Genomic DNA, 13,196 nt, shown 5'->3' on the forward strand with positions numbered 1-13,196 from the left:
CCTCTTCCTAATCTCTTCTGCTTCTGTGAGGTTCCTACCGGTTTTGTCCTTTATCATGGCCATCTTTGCACGAAACGTTCCCTTGATTTCTCCACTTTTCTTGAAGAGATCTCTTGCCCTTTCCATTCTGTTATTTTCCTCTATTGCTTTGCATTGTTCCTTCAGGAAGGCCTCGTTATCTCTCCTTGCTGTTCTCTGGAAATCTGCATTCAGTTGGGTGAATCTTTTGTTTTCACCTTTGCCTTTCACTTTCCTTCTTTCCTCTGTTATTTGTAAAGCCTCATCAGACAGCCACTTTGCTTTCTTGCATTTCTTTTTCTTTGGGATAGTGCTGATTGCTGCCTTCTGTACAATGTCATGAACCTTCGTCTGTAGTTCTTCTGGCACTCTGTCTATCAACTCTAGTTCCTTAAACCTATTCTTCACTTCCACTGTATATTCATAAGGGATGTGATCGTCAAGCCTGAATGGCCTAATGGCTTCCCCAATTTTCTTCAGTTTAAGCCTGAATTTTGCAATGAGTAGCTCATAATCTGAGCCGCAGTCAGCTGCAGGTCTTGTTTTTGCTGACTGTAAGGAGCTTTTCCATTTTTGACTGCAGAGTACATAATCTGATTTCTGTGTTGCCCATCAGATGATGTCCATGTGTAGAGTTGCCTTCTAGGTTGTTGGAAGAGGGTGTTCGCTTTGACCAGCTTGTTTTCTTGACAAAACTCTAGTAGCCTTTGTCCAGCTTCATTTTGTTCTCCAAGGCCAAACTTGTCAGTTGTTCTGGGTACCTTTTGACTTCCTACTTTGGCGTTCCAGTCCGCTATGATGAGGAGGATGTTTTCTTTGGTGTTAATTCTAGAGCCTTCTGTGTCAGTGGTTGGGGCATAAGATTACTGTGATAGTGAATGATGATACTGAATTACTGTGATATCAATTACTGTGATATTGAATGGTTTGCCTTGGATACGGACCGAGATCATTCTGTCATTTTTGAGATTGTATCCCATTACTGCCATCCTCACTCTCTTGTTAACTATAAATAGACATAGACATAGTGATCCTCTGAGTTAAATTCGCCAATTCCTATCCATTTTAGTTCAGATTCTCAAGATGTTGATGTTCAGTCTTGCCATCTCTTGTTTGACCACATCCAGCTTACCTTGATTTATAGACTTTATATTCTACATTCCAATGCAGTATTGTTCTTTGTAGCATTGGACTTTCCTTTCACCATCAGCGTTCTTTCAACTTTGGCCCAGCCACTTCACTGTTTCTGTGGTTACTTGTACTTGCCATCTGCTCTTCCCCAGTAGCATATTGGGCACCTTCTGACCTGAGGGGCTCATCTTCCAGTGCCATATATTTTAGCCTTTTGTTACTGTCCATAGGAGGTTTTTTTTGGCAAGGATACTGTAGTGGGTTGCGATTTCCTTCTCCAGTGGATCGCATTTGTCTCGGATCTCAGCTGTGGCCTGTCCATCTTGGGTGGCCCTGCTTGGCATAGTCCACAGCCTCCCAGTGTGACTACCAATTCCAGGTTGGAAAATTCTTGGAGATTTGAGTGGTTGAGCCTGGAGAGGGTGGGGTTGGAGGAGGGGGGGACCTCAGTCAGGTACAATGCCATAGACTCCACCTTCAAACCAGCCATTTCCTTCTGGGGAACCATTGTTGCCAATCTCCAGGTGAGGTCTGGAGATCACTCAGAATTACAACTTTCCAGATGGCAGAGATCAGCTTCCCTGGAGGTATGTGTGTGTGGGGGGGGGGGGGGGAGGGAATGCCTTCACTTAAGTGGATGGGAAACTAAGGGTAGGGGGCACTCACCCAGAGGCTCTTTCTAGAGCCTATTGTATTTTTCCTCATAACTGGCCTCATTCCTAGTGCTGTCTAATGCAGTTGTTCAAGCCATTATTCAGTTTCATAAGGAAGAGAGAATAAGATGCTGACTGTGCTGCATTTAATATAGATATTTTTATTGCATAACCTGCTTCCTGTTCAAGCAGATGCATCGTGTATGCAGATCTGTGGTGGGTACCTGTAGATCCTGTCTTGTGAGGAACAGCAGATCATGTCTAATAATATCATGTACATATAATTGTGTCTGTTCCTTAGGGTTGCTGGGTCTGCATGTACAGCTGGAGAACTCCCAGCAGTAGGGTTGCCAGGTCCCTCTTGGCAACTGGCAGGGAATGGGGAGGAAGTAACCCAACGCAAGAGGGAGGCCCAGCCAACATGCAGTGATGTGCCTACATCACTGCCCACATGATCCAGAAGTGACATCATCATGTCAGAGCAAAGCTCTGGTATTTGGGCTAAAACAATATATTAAATTTGACTTTTTCCCCATAGAGTTTTTCTCCAAATACCAGAGCATACTGCCGATATCCCCAGTGTGATCACATCACTTCCAAGTCATGTGGGGAGTGATGGGGAGAAATCACTGCACATTGGCTGGATCTTCCTCTTTTTTGTGACAAGTTCCCCCTGCTGTCCTGCTGATTGACAGGAGGGCAGTGGGGCCTGGCAGTAGGGGACCCCCACCTCTACTGAGGATTTGGCAATGCTACTCAGCAGCCATGTTTGGTTGGTGCTTCAGACACCTGCTTCTCCATTCTACCAATTTGAGAAATTAAAAAGAAAATACAATTTGATTTCAGGTTTTTGCTGTGCATTGCCTGCCCTCTCTTAAGCTAATCTAATGGTGCTTCTTTTGGATAAAATGTAATAATAAAATGCTAGTACATTAGGATCTTTATCACTGTCTAGTAATTTTATTTTCTGCCTTTGTTTTTAGGTATCAGGTATTTTTACAAGTGAAACAAGATCTCTTGCAAGGCCGCTTGCCTTGTCCTTTCAACACTGCTGCTCAGCTTGGAGCTTATGCAATACAATGTATGTATTTCGTTTCAAATTATATTGCACTTCTGTTGTCAGTTATTTCTGAAATACTTTTTTAGAAGGTGGAAGTTTATTATACATGCTTCAGGCCAATTATGTATGTGCCATGGAATGGTGTGGGGCCAAGCAGGCTTGCCACAGATAGAATGTCCCTTCCAGGGATCTCTCTTTTCCCCTAGTCCCTTCAGGCCTGCAGCAGGCAAGAGCCTTAACAGACTGCCTCCATTCTGGTTCTAGGGCTTCACTAGAGAGGGCCCAGAGCATTCTCCCTGCCCCCAGGCAGCCCCTTCTTCAGTCAGGGCATGTCCTGGTATATGGCCAAAATTGAGGTGGGAAGAGCCCAGGCAGAGTGAACAGGAATCAGCTTATTAAACAAATGTTATTAAGCAAATCATAGAGCATCCCATTATGTCACTTTTGTTTTTCACCAGTCTCCACCCAATAAACCGCCCCACTTGTTTGCTGGCTGTAGTATAGTTTTCCCTCAGTCCCTTCAGGCCTGCAGCAGTGCGAGAAGTGAGTGAATGTTAGAAATGTTATTAAAATGGGCAGAATAAATATAGACCGAACTCACGAAGAAAGAAGCCAGCCAGAAATCAACAAAGCTCTACTTAGTCTCTATTTCGAGATGATCCAAGGAGGCCTGACTTACCCTACCATGGGATCAACTCTCAGCTGGAGGTCTTTCACAACACCCACCACCTGGTCTTTTCAACTGGAGATGATAGGGATTGAGCTGGGGTCCTTCTGCTGCCAAGCAGAGGCTCTTCCACTAAGCCATGCCTTCTCTTCCCTGTCCAGGAGCAATTCAGTGTTGCTCACCTTCCAGGGAGAGAACACCTTCCTTCTCTGGGCAGGACCGTATATTTTGTCTGTTGGAGCTCTGCCCATTTCACAGGGATTAGTGTCTTGTTTTCCCTTGATTTCCCCAGGTTCAGTCATAAAGCTTGGAAAGTGCCTGGGAAATGTAGGCCTGTTATGGAAGAGAGGTTTCCTAGAGGCCTACAGGCTGCTTCTTTTTCAATCGTAGGTCCAGAATCATGACAGTATGCCTCAAACTTACATAGGAAGAAAACTCTTATAAATTCAGTGACTACAGTTTGGAGTGTCCATGATGAACGGTGGAGGGGAAGTTTAGTGCTGTAGTGCAATTACTCTCTAGTCCAGATTGCTGAAGTTTGGGATTGGGTGAAGTGGAAGCTGCTCTTCTAGCTCTATAACTGAGCAGTACAATGCAGGAAAGAGAGTGAACAAGCACAAACAGCTTCAAGAGGAGATTGGATAAACATATGGAGGAGAAGTCCATCAGTGGCTATTAGACACAGTGTATTGATAGAACTCTCCATCAGTGTATTGATAGAACTCTCCGTCTGGAGCAGTGATGCTCTGTATTCTTGGTGCTTGGGGGAGGCAACAGTGGGAGCGCTTCTAGAATCCTGGTCCCACTGATGGACCTCCTGATGGCACCTGGGTTTTTTGGCCACTGTGTGACAGAGTGTTGGACTGGATGGGCCATTGACTTGATCCAACATGTTTTCTCTTATGTTCTCTTAAACAGGGTGTTTTTTACTTCTTCCTCTCTATGCTTGATGGAAGAATTCACAAGGTTGAGATTGTAGTCAAGGGATGCTTAAATTGAGCCCTCAGATAACCATTAGGGATTGGAGCAGGCCAATGTCCCTTCAGCTTTCTTTTTTTAAAACTTACTTTCAACAGCCTTGAACATCTGATGTCTCCTGGAGACCAATGAGCATGCTTAGATCTCAAGATACTTTGTGGGACGGGAAGTTAGTCCAGTTCCACTGATTAGTTTAGCTGAATACTTTAAGCTACACACACACAGCAGCATCTTTTGTTCCAGGTATTCTAGTCAAGTTACAAAGTTACACAGAGCCACTCTTCAGTTTGAAGACTAATAATAGTCTCTTTATTTAGAGAACAACATTCCAGATAGGAAAGCTTAGAGACAGGGATAGTATACTAGTCTAAATTACTATGGATGGATGCAGATGGTGAGATGGTCATCTGCATCATGGTGCCAACATGGAGACAGAGTATCCTCCCTCTTGGTGTGCACAACAATTGTGTTGTGGGAGAGGATGAATGGAAGGAAGGAAGTTGCTCCTTGAGAATAGCATTCTGCATATCAAAGGGACAGTGGCAGAAGAGTAAAAAGAGGAAGAAAACTTACTCTACCTATCTAGTTGTCTGACTCTCTTGCTATGAAGTCTGCAGGCTGAGGCAGAGGATAGTGCCCAGACCTTCACTTCCAACACATTCTTGTCATTGTCTAAAGTCCAAACATTGGGAAAGGCAGGACTTCCCTTTATTTATTTCGTTTATTTAAAACACCTATGTGCTGCTTCTTCAGAGACCTCTTTTTAGATGGCTCAAAAATAAAACAGTTAAAATTAGAAAAACATTTTAAAATAATTAGAATTAACATTCACTAAAAACCAGCCAATAAAACTTGTAGTCATAAAAGAGCATTAAAAAAAAGCCAGAGTATAAAACATTTTGTAACCTTAATGATCCTCATAATAGTACTCAGCCTAGAAGCATATTGTAACGTATGATTCAAAAGATCAGACACCGCTCCCCCGCCCCCAGTTAAAAGCCTGGGTAAAAAGAAATGTTTTGTCCAGGTGTCAAGCCTCAAGGGGGAATTCCACAGACAAAGCTCTGCTACAAAAAAGCCCTGTCTCTGATTGCTACCCACATCCCCTCTGCAGATGGGAGCAAAGGGAAGAGGTCTTCTGAGGATGATCTTAACCAGCAAGCTGGATAATGTGGAAGGAAGTGGTCATAGAATCACAGAGATGGAAGGGGCTATACAGGCCATCTAATCTAAACCCCTGCTCAATGCTGGATCAGGCTAGAGCAGGGTTTCCCAAACTCTTCTTTCCTGTGGCCTGTTTATTTTTACACTTCTCCTTTGTGGCCCACTAAAATTTGGGGGTGGAGACAAGAGACTTTGGGGGTGGAGCCTGAAGACAGGAATTATGTAATTTCCTGTGGTGTCAAGGGCCAAGTGAACCAAAACTCCACCTTTTCCTGTGATGTCATTTCCAGGGCACTCCCCCGAATCTGCCTCTTCTTCTGAAGTTACTTCATTTTCAGAAAAATCTCTCTGAAACTCATGCTGAGCCAAAATGGGGGTGGAAAGTGGGCGGTCCTTTCTTTCCGCTCCCACACCTGCATGCACCTATCTGTGTGTTCTTCTCCAGCTTGCATGCACTCCTAATGCCCATGTTCAATTGCCTGCACCACCTACACACCCCTTCCTCAACAGCACTGGCCAGTGTTTGCAGTTGGAAGTGCTGTTGCCATTGCCATCAGGAATGACAGCACTGTGTATCACCCACACTGGGCCCTGGCAGCTGCTGTACCTCAAAATATGCTGAAACATTTAATAGACCCTTCCTTCAGCTGCTACTACTGGAACCCAGACTCAAGCTATAACCAAGCTTGCTTGGTTTCAAGAAAACCTTTCGACAGCTATTTTTCATACTTTTCTTTGGCTGAAACACTGGGAAATTGCTGTGAAAAGTAGCAAAGAATTGTACTGCAATTAATGAATTAATTTCCAGTTATATGAAGTTCATACAAGCTTTTCTGTAGATATCCCAAAAAGGATATTTATGAGGGGCCTGCAGCTTTTTACTGACTGTGTTTTCCATGCTTTTAAAAGCAACCTGTTTTGCAGATATTTAGCCAGTGAACTTCTTTCATCCTTTTTAATATCTACAGTAGGAGTTTAATTTTGGTGTCAGACAGCTGTTAAAAGCAGGACCAGTAAAATGGTACCAAGTTCATAGTACCATCACTTCCAGTGCTGTTGAGATATACTACAGTAATCACCAATAATCTCTTTCTGCCACACACCTCTCACTCTCACTCACCCAGACAGAAATCTCATAGAAAGGCCAGCTAGCTACAACTGGCGGTGCCAACTTTTCATTGGCAGAGCTCCTATGTCTGCAACAACAGTATGATGAACAGAAAAGTTTCATCCAATAAAAATGGAAGGAAAGAAAGGGAAAGAATGAAATGGAAGAAGAGGAAAAGAAGACATGGAAAGAAAGAACATAAGAACATAAGAGGAGCTATGTTGGATCAGGCCAGTGGACAATCCAGTCCAAAATTCTCTCATACAATGCCCCAAAAGCACCAGAATGTCCACCAGTGGGGTCAGGGCACTAGAAACCCTCCCACTGTTGCTTCCCCCCCTCCCAGCACCAAGAATACAGACAGAGCATCACTTACAGGGAAAGAAAGAAAGGGGGGGGGAGAAAAAAAAGCCTTTCTCATCATCAGATGACCCCAGCCAGCAACAATTTTGCCCAAGGGTCGTTTGATTAAAAAAAAAAAAGCTACTGGAATGCCCACTCCCCGCGCGTCCCGGCTGAAGAAAAACCACACACCCTTCTTTGCCGCCCAGGCCTCCCGCGGAAATCTCCCCAAAAGAGCATACTGCAAGGCACATGAAAGCTCATACCTTGAAGAACACTTCATGGGTCTAAAGTGCCAGTGAACTCCAGCTTTTCTCTTAAACACTGGGAGGGGGGAGAAGGAAGGAGAGGCAGCCCAGCTCCTCTCTGCACAACACAGAGACGGGGGAAGGAAGGAAGCCAAACAGAGCTCAGACTTTGTAGCCTGTGTCAGTCTTCAAGGCTAGCTTTTTTCTGCCTAACAGAGAGACGGGAAGGAAGGAAGCCAAATGGAGCGCAAGCTTTGCAGCCTGTGTCAGTCTTCAAGGCCAACTTTTCTCTGCACAACAGAGAGAGGGGGAAGGAAGGAAGCAAAGCAGAGGTCATGCTTTGCTGGGGGTGGGGCTAGCTTTGGCTTTTCTTGTGTCCTGGTAGTGAGGCTTCCATGGCCCGGTACCGGGTCACAACCCTGCAAATGGGAAACACTGGCCTAGAGCATCCCTGACAAGTGTTTGTCCAGACGCTGCTTAAAGACTTCCAGTGAGGGGGAGCTCACCACCTACTTAGGTGGTGAGCTCTGTAAAAAAGATTTTCTGTAAAAAAGATTCTGTAAAAAAGATTTTCCTGATATCCAGCTGGTATCTTCCTGCCCTTTATTTAAATCCATTATTGCAAGTCCTATCCTTTGCTAAATAATTCTATATTTAATAACTGTTTCCACCAGTGTCTGTGGAACAAATGTTAAACCAACCGACCTGCAATTTCCTAGATTCCTCATAGATTCCTTTTTTAAAAAATTGCATGTTTACTATTTTCCAATCTTATCAGATTTTAATGATAAGTTTTATAGGACTGATAGGATATTAGCAATTTTACATACATTTTTCTTAAGAATCTTCAGGTGTGTGCCCTCTGGCCATAGTAAGTGGTTAGTTTTTAATTCGTCAATTAGTTCTGGAATGTAATTCCTTGTCACCTCTATTTGATTCAGATCTTATTTATTTATTTAATTTATATTCTGCCCTCCCTGCCGAAGGCAGGCTCAGGGCAACTCACATACCAAGGGTTGACACAAGCACATTAGTGTGACCGATAAAATAAATAACAATAAAAACATAAAAACAATTGGTTAAGACATTTGCATGTGCTCCTATCATAGTTTCAGGCAGCAATTGTATTCTAGTGGTTAGCTGTACTCAGAGGTCTCAGGATCACCATAGCATGATGAGATAGGCCATTGGTGGTGTTCTTATGGGTCAGTCCCATTGCTGCAGATGTTACCGTCATGTAAATGCCTGGCGGAAGAGTGCCGTTTTGCAGGCCTTGCGGAACTGTGAAAGCTCTCTCAGGACCCTAACCTCCTCTGGCAACTCATTCCACCAGCTAGGGGCAGCAACGGAAAAGGCCCTGACTCTCGTAGTTTTGAGCCTTGCTTCTCTGATGCTGGGGACTGTCAACAGGTTTTGAGACCCTGACCGAAGTGCTAGCTGGGGCATATGCAGAGAAAGGTGGTCCCTAAGGTATGCAGGACCCTGGCCGTATAGGGCTAAAGGTAATGATAAGCATCTTGAAGCGAATCTGGTACCCTATCGAAAGCCAGTGCAGCGCTTTCAGCACAGGCTGAATGTGTTCCCGTAGAGGAACTCCCATTAACCGCCTGGCTACAGCATTCTGCACTAGTTTAAGTCGCCGGATTTGGGACAAGAGCAGCCCCATGTAGAGAGCATTGCAGTAATCCGGTCTCGAGGTGACCATAGCATGGATCACTGTTGCCAAGTTGTCGTGTTCGACAAAGGGGACCAACTGCTTTGCCATCTGCAGATGGTAAAAGGCTGACTTAGCAGTGGCAGCTACTTGGACCTCCATTGTTAAAAAAGGATCCAAGAGCACCCCTAAGCTTTTAACTGGGCTCTGTCAAAGGTCGGTAAATGGACCTCCAGTCCCACACCATGGTGACTCAGATACAAGACCTCTGTCTTTTTTGGCTTTAATTTTAGTCTACTTGGCCTGAGCCACCCCGCTGTGGACAGATCTTCCGGGGTGGAGTTGGACTGGCCGCTCATCAACAGATAGAGCTGGTTGTCATCCACATACTGGTGACAACCCAGCCCATACCTCTGGGCAACCTGGGCGAGGGGGCACTTGTAGTTGTTAAATAACATTGGAGAAAGAACCGCTTTCTGTGGCACACCACATATAAGTGAGTGTCGTCGGGATAGATTGTGCCACCCTCCTAGTGCCACCCTCTGTTCCCGACCCTGGAGGAAGGAGGAAGGCCAGTTCAAGGCCAACCCCTGGATCCCATTGTCAGCGAGGCGACAGGTCAGTAGCTGATGGTCGACTGTGTTGAACGCCGCCGACAGATCTAACCACATCAGCACTGCCAAGCCACCTCTGTCCAGGTGCCTCTGGAGGTCATTTGTGAGCGCGATCAGAACAGTCTCTGTCCCGTGTCCGGGACGAAAACCAGATTGATGAGGATTAAGCACGGAAGCATCATGCAGAAAACTCTGAATCTGCACTACCATAGCCCTTTCAATAATCTTTCCTAAGAATGGCAAGTTAGACACCAGCCGGTAATTAGCCAATTCAGCCAGGTCCAAAGATGGCTTTTTAAAAAGGGGGCAAACCACTGCCTCTTTTAGAGGCTGGGGAAAGGTTCCTTCGAAAAGGGACCTGTTGACAATTTCCCTTAGTGGAACTCGTAGCTTCTCTTGGCCAGCTTTTATTAGCCAAGAGGGGCATGGGTCCAACCTACAGGTGGTTGGGCGCACAGTGGAGAGTACTCTGTCAGCTTCCTCTAGGCTGAGTGGAGTGAAAGAATCCAAAACTTGACTGGGAGACGTGCTTGGGGGCTCGAGTTCATTTACTGTTTCCAAGGTGGCAGGGATGTTACAGCGGAGTGACAGGACTTTATATGCGAAAAAGCTCGCAATTGCCTCACAGCAAATATCTAGTTCACTAGCATTTGGTATACCCTGTGGTAGGGTAGTTGAAGACCAAATTGTCCTAAATAATTGTGCTGGGCACGACTTCACAAATGCAATAAGGGTCATAAGATATATTTTCTTAGCGGCCTTGACTGCCACCTCATAGGTTCTCATATACGACCTATAAGCTGTTCTTCTCACTTCATTGCGGGCTAGACGCCACTACCTCTTGAGCCTCCGTTTCATCTGCTGTAGCCCCAGCGTGTACCAGGGTGCCAGCTTTGTACGGGGGCACAGAGGGCTCCGGGGAGCGATTTTGTTGATGACCATGGTGAGCCTGCTATGTTAGGTCTCCACCAGCTCATCTAGGGAATCACCAGGGAGCCAAGGATCCCGAAGAGCCACCTGGAAATGCATAGGGTCCATTTGGCTCTGTGGGTTGGCTAAAATACACCCACCGCCCAAACAGGGATGGAGCGGGATATTCAAGCAGGCCTTCAGAGCGTAGTGGTCCGACCACGGCACTGCATCAGCAGTAATACATCCACTGTCATTCCTGCTGCAAAGATCAAATCCAGGATGTGTCCAGCCTGATGGGTGGGAGTAGTTACATATTGAGAGAGTCCAAGTGCCGCCATGGATGACACCACGTCTGACGCTAGTATGGAGCCCACGTCATCAGCATGGATATTGAAGTCTAGGGTGCTCCAGTGCCTAGCCTGCTATGGTCACCACAAGGGCCGGCAGGGCATTGGCCGGTGCAGAGGGCGGTCATTACACCAGCCAAACAGCCAAACTCTCTTGTGCCTCAACCATCAGACCGGTACATTCAACACCGATGATCCTTGGAGCCAGGAATGCCTGGAAGGAGTAAGCCTCCCGGATGAACATCGCCACTCCTCCCCGCTTCTGCTAGTCCATGATTGGTGAAGGACTGAGAATCTAGGAGGATCTATTTGGGAGAGAGCAACTGTCTGTCATGAGCCCTGACGAGGAGGAGCTGGAAAAGTTAACAGACCTGGAAAAGTTGCCAGCCAGTTCCTCAGCTGTACAGACAGCAGGCACTCTCCAGGCACCAGTGTCAGCTGTTGAGGATCAATCTCCTCCAAGCTCTCCTCCTCCCATCTCAAGAGTTCGAAGCAGACTCTGGAAAGAACTTTCAGAGTGAAGACATGAGGCATGCCAGTGCTTCAGATTTCTCATCCCTGAGTTCTAGTAGAGTCACTGCCACCCACGGAGCAGGCTGATTGAGACTCCCGTATAGCTCCCACCCAGGACCTGGTAACCTTGTGGAAACAACAAGTCTATTCTCTGGCTTGCATCCATGCTCCTTCCTGATTCCTGATCCTGACCTGCTTGATTTCCTTGGCACCCTGACCTTTTGGCTTTTGAACATTGACTTCTGATTCCAGTTTGTGATTCTGCATTGGTGACTTGGCTCCTCCTTGACTTCCTGGACTTTGACCTTGGACTGGCTTTGGACTCCTGCATGCCTGCGCCCTGAGAACGTGACACTGTCTCCCTGTCTCACTCCCAGGTCTCAGTTACACAAGCTAGGCCCATATTCTGCTTTAGCAGGAAATCCCGCAAGACAGAGGTCTTATTATTAATGGACCTAGCATTGCACAACACCAGTGTCAGAGGCGGATGTTCCAACTTGGCTGCACTGCTTGCAACCTTTGGGATGGGACGCAGGCTGGATGGAGGCCGAGCATTCTGGCATCTCGGTCTCCTTCCCTTATATAAATATCTGTTCCCACCGCTGTACTTTCCCCTCCCCAGGAGCATTGGGATCCCCATAATCTTAAAATGCCTATCCTGCAAACAGTGACTCTGGGGAGAATAATTGCGCTGCATCTTTCATAGAAGGCAGATGCAGATGAATTCATTCAGCCTGTCTCTGTTCTCCTGTTCTTACTTTAGCAATCCATCTACTCCTTTAATATCTAACCCTGGCTGGTTTCCTGCTTCTGATGTGTTTAAAGAAATTCTTACTGTTTTGTGTTAATGTTTTTAGCAATGTTCTCTTGAAATTCTCATTTCATTTGCCTTGCCACCCACTTAGCATTTGTTTTTATTTGTTTATTTAACACATTTATTAGTCACCTTTTACCTTGTAGCTTACAATATAAATAAAACAACAATGATAAAACACATAAAAAGACAACAAAAATTTCAGTTAGGGCTGCTAATAAATAAAAACAAAATTAGTCAAATACAATTGTAAATAAAACTGTCTTCAGCTGCCTCCTGCAGATCAAAATTTATCATGGCAGAATCATTTCGTTTTTCTTATTTGGGCTAGACTTCCACTTTTTAAAGGAAGCCACCTTGCTTTTTATGGCTTCTTTGATGCCGCTATTTAACCACATTCATGTTCTTTTAGTTTTGATGGTACCTTTTCTAACCTGGAAATCAAAGTGCATGCTTCACTTTGTCTTGCTGGAAAAAAAATGCAGCATAACCGTGCTTAGCATGTATGTGACATCACTCCTCACAGAACATACTCAAAAAGTAAAGATGTATTTGAGTTCAGTTCTTAGCATTACTACTTCTCCCTGTGCATGTGATATCCAACTGATTATCTTGTGCTAGCATTAAACACTGACTGAGGGCTTTGTGCACCACATTTGGCTTTGTAACTGCAGAAGTAAACCACTGTGCAATCATAATGCAGAACTGGAAGAGAATAAGACACCATGTAAGCAAGGTATTGGCAGCTTGTGATAATTATTAACTATACCATTTCCTAAAGATGCGATAACATGTTTTATTGGTATTAGTATAGAATGGCTGACTGGCTCCACTGTGATACCATTGATATACACCTCTCTGTATCAATTATGCAGTAATTCACAAATTATGCATTGGGGTACATTAGTGCTCTGAAAAACAGGTTAATTCAGTAATTAAAATCTCCCAATGCTGTATATCTACATGATTGTTG

The 13,196-nt window shown here is 45.2% G+C and overlaps 1 protein-coding gene across 1 annotated transcript in view; it reads left to right on the forward strand.

Annotated features, from left to right (window-relative positions):
- Window positions 1–13,196, forward strand: part of EPB41L4A (erythrocyte membrane protein band 4.1 like 4A) — a 213,040-nt gene that overhangs the window by 109,050 nt on the left and 90,794 nt on the right. Inside the window, exon 6 of the mRNA XM_060235611.1 lies at window positions 2,786–2,883. Coding sequence (XP_060091594.1) covers window positions 2,786–2,883 — 98 coding nt within the window. The remainder of the gene's footprint in view (window positions 1–2,785; window positions 2,884–13,196) is intronic.

Source organism: Heteronotia binoei, chromosome 4, assembly GCF_032191835.1.
Source record: "Heteronotia binoei isolate CCM8104 ecotype False Entrance Well chromosome 4, APGP_CSIRO_Hbin_v1, whole genome shotgun sequence".
Classification (NCBI taxonomy): Eukaryota; Metazoa; Chordata; class Lepidosauria; order Squamata; family Gekkonidae; genus Heteronotia; species Heteronotia binoei.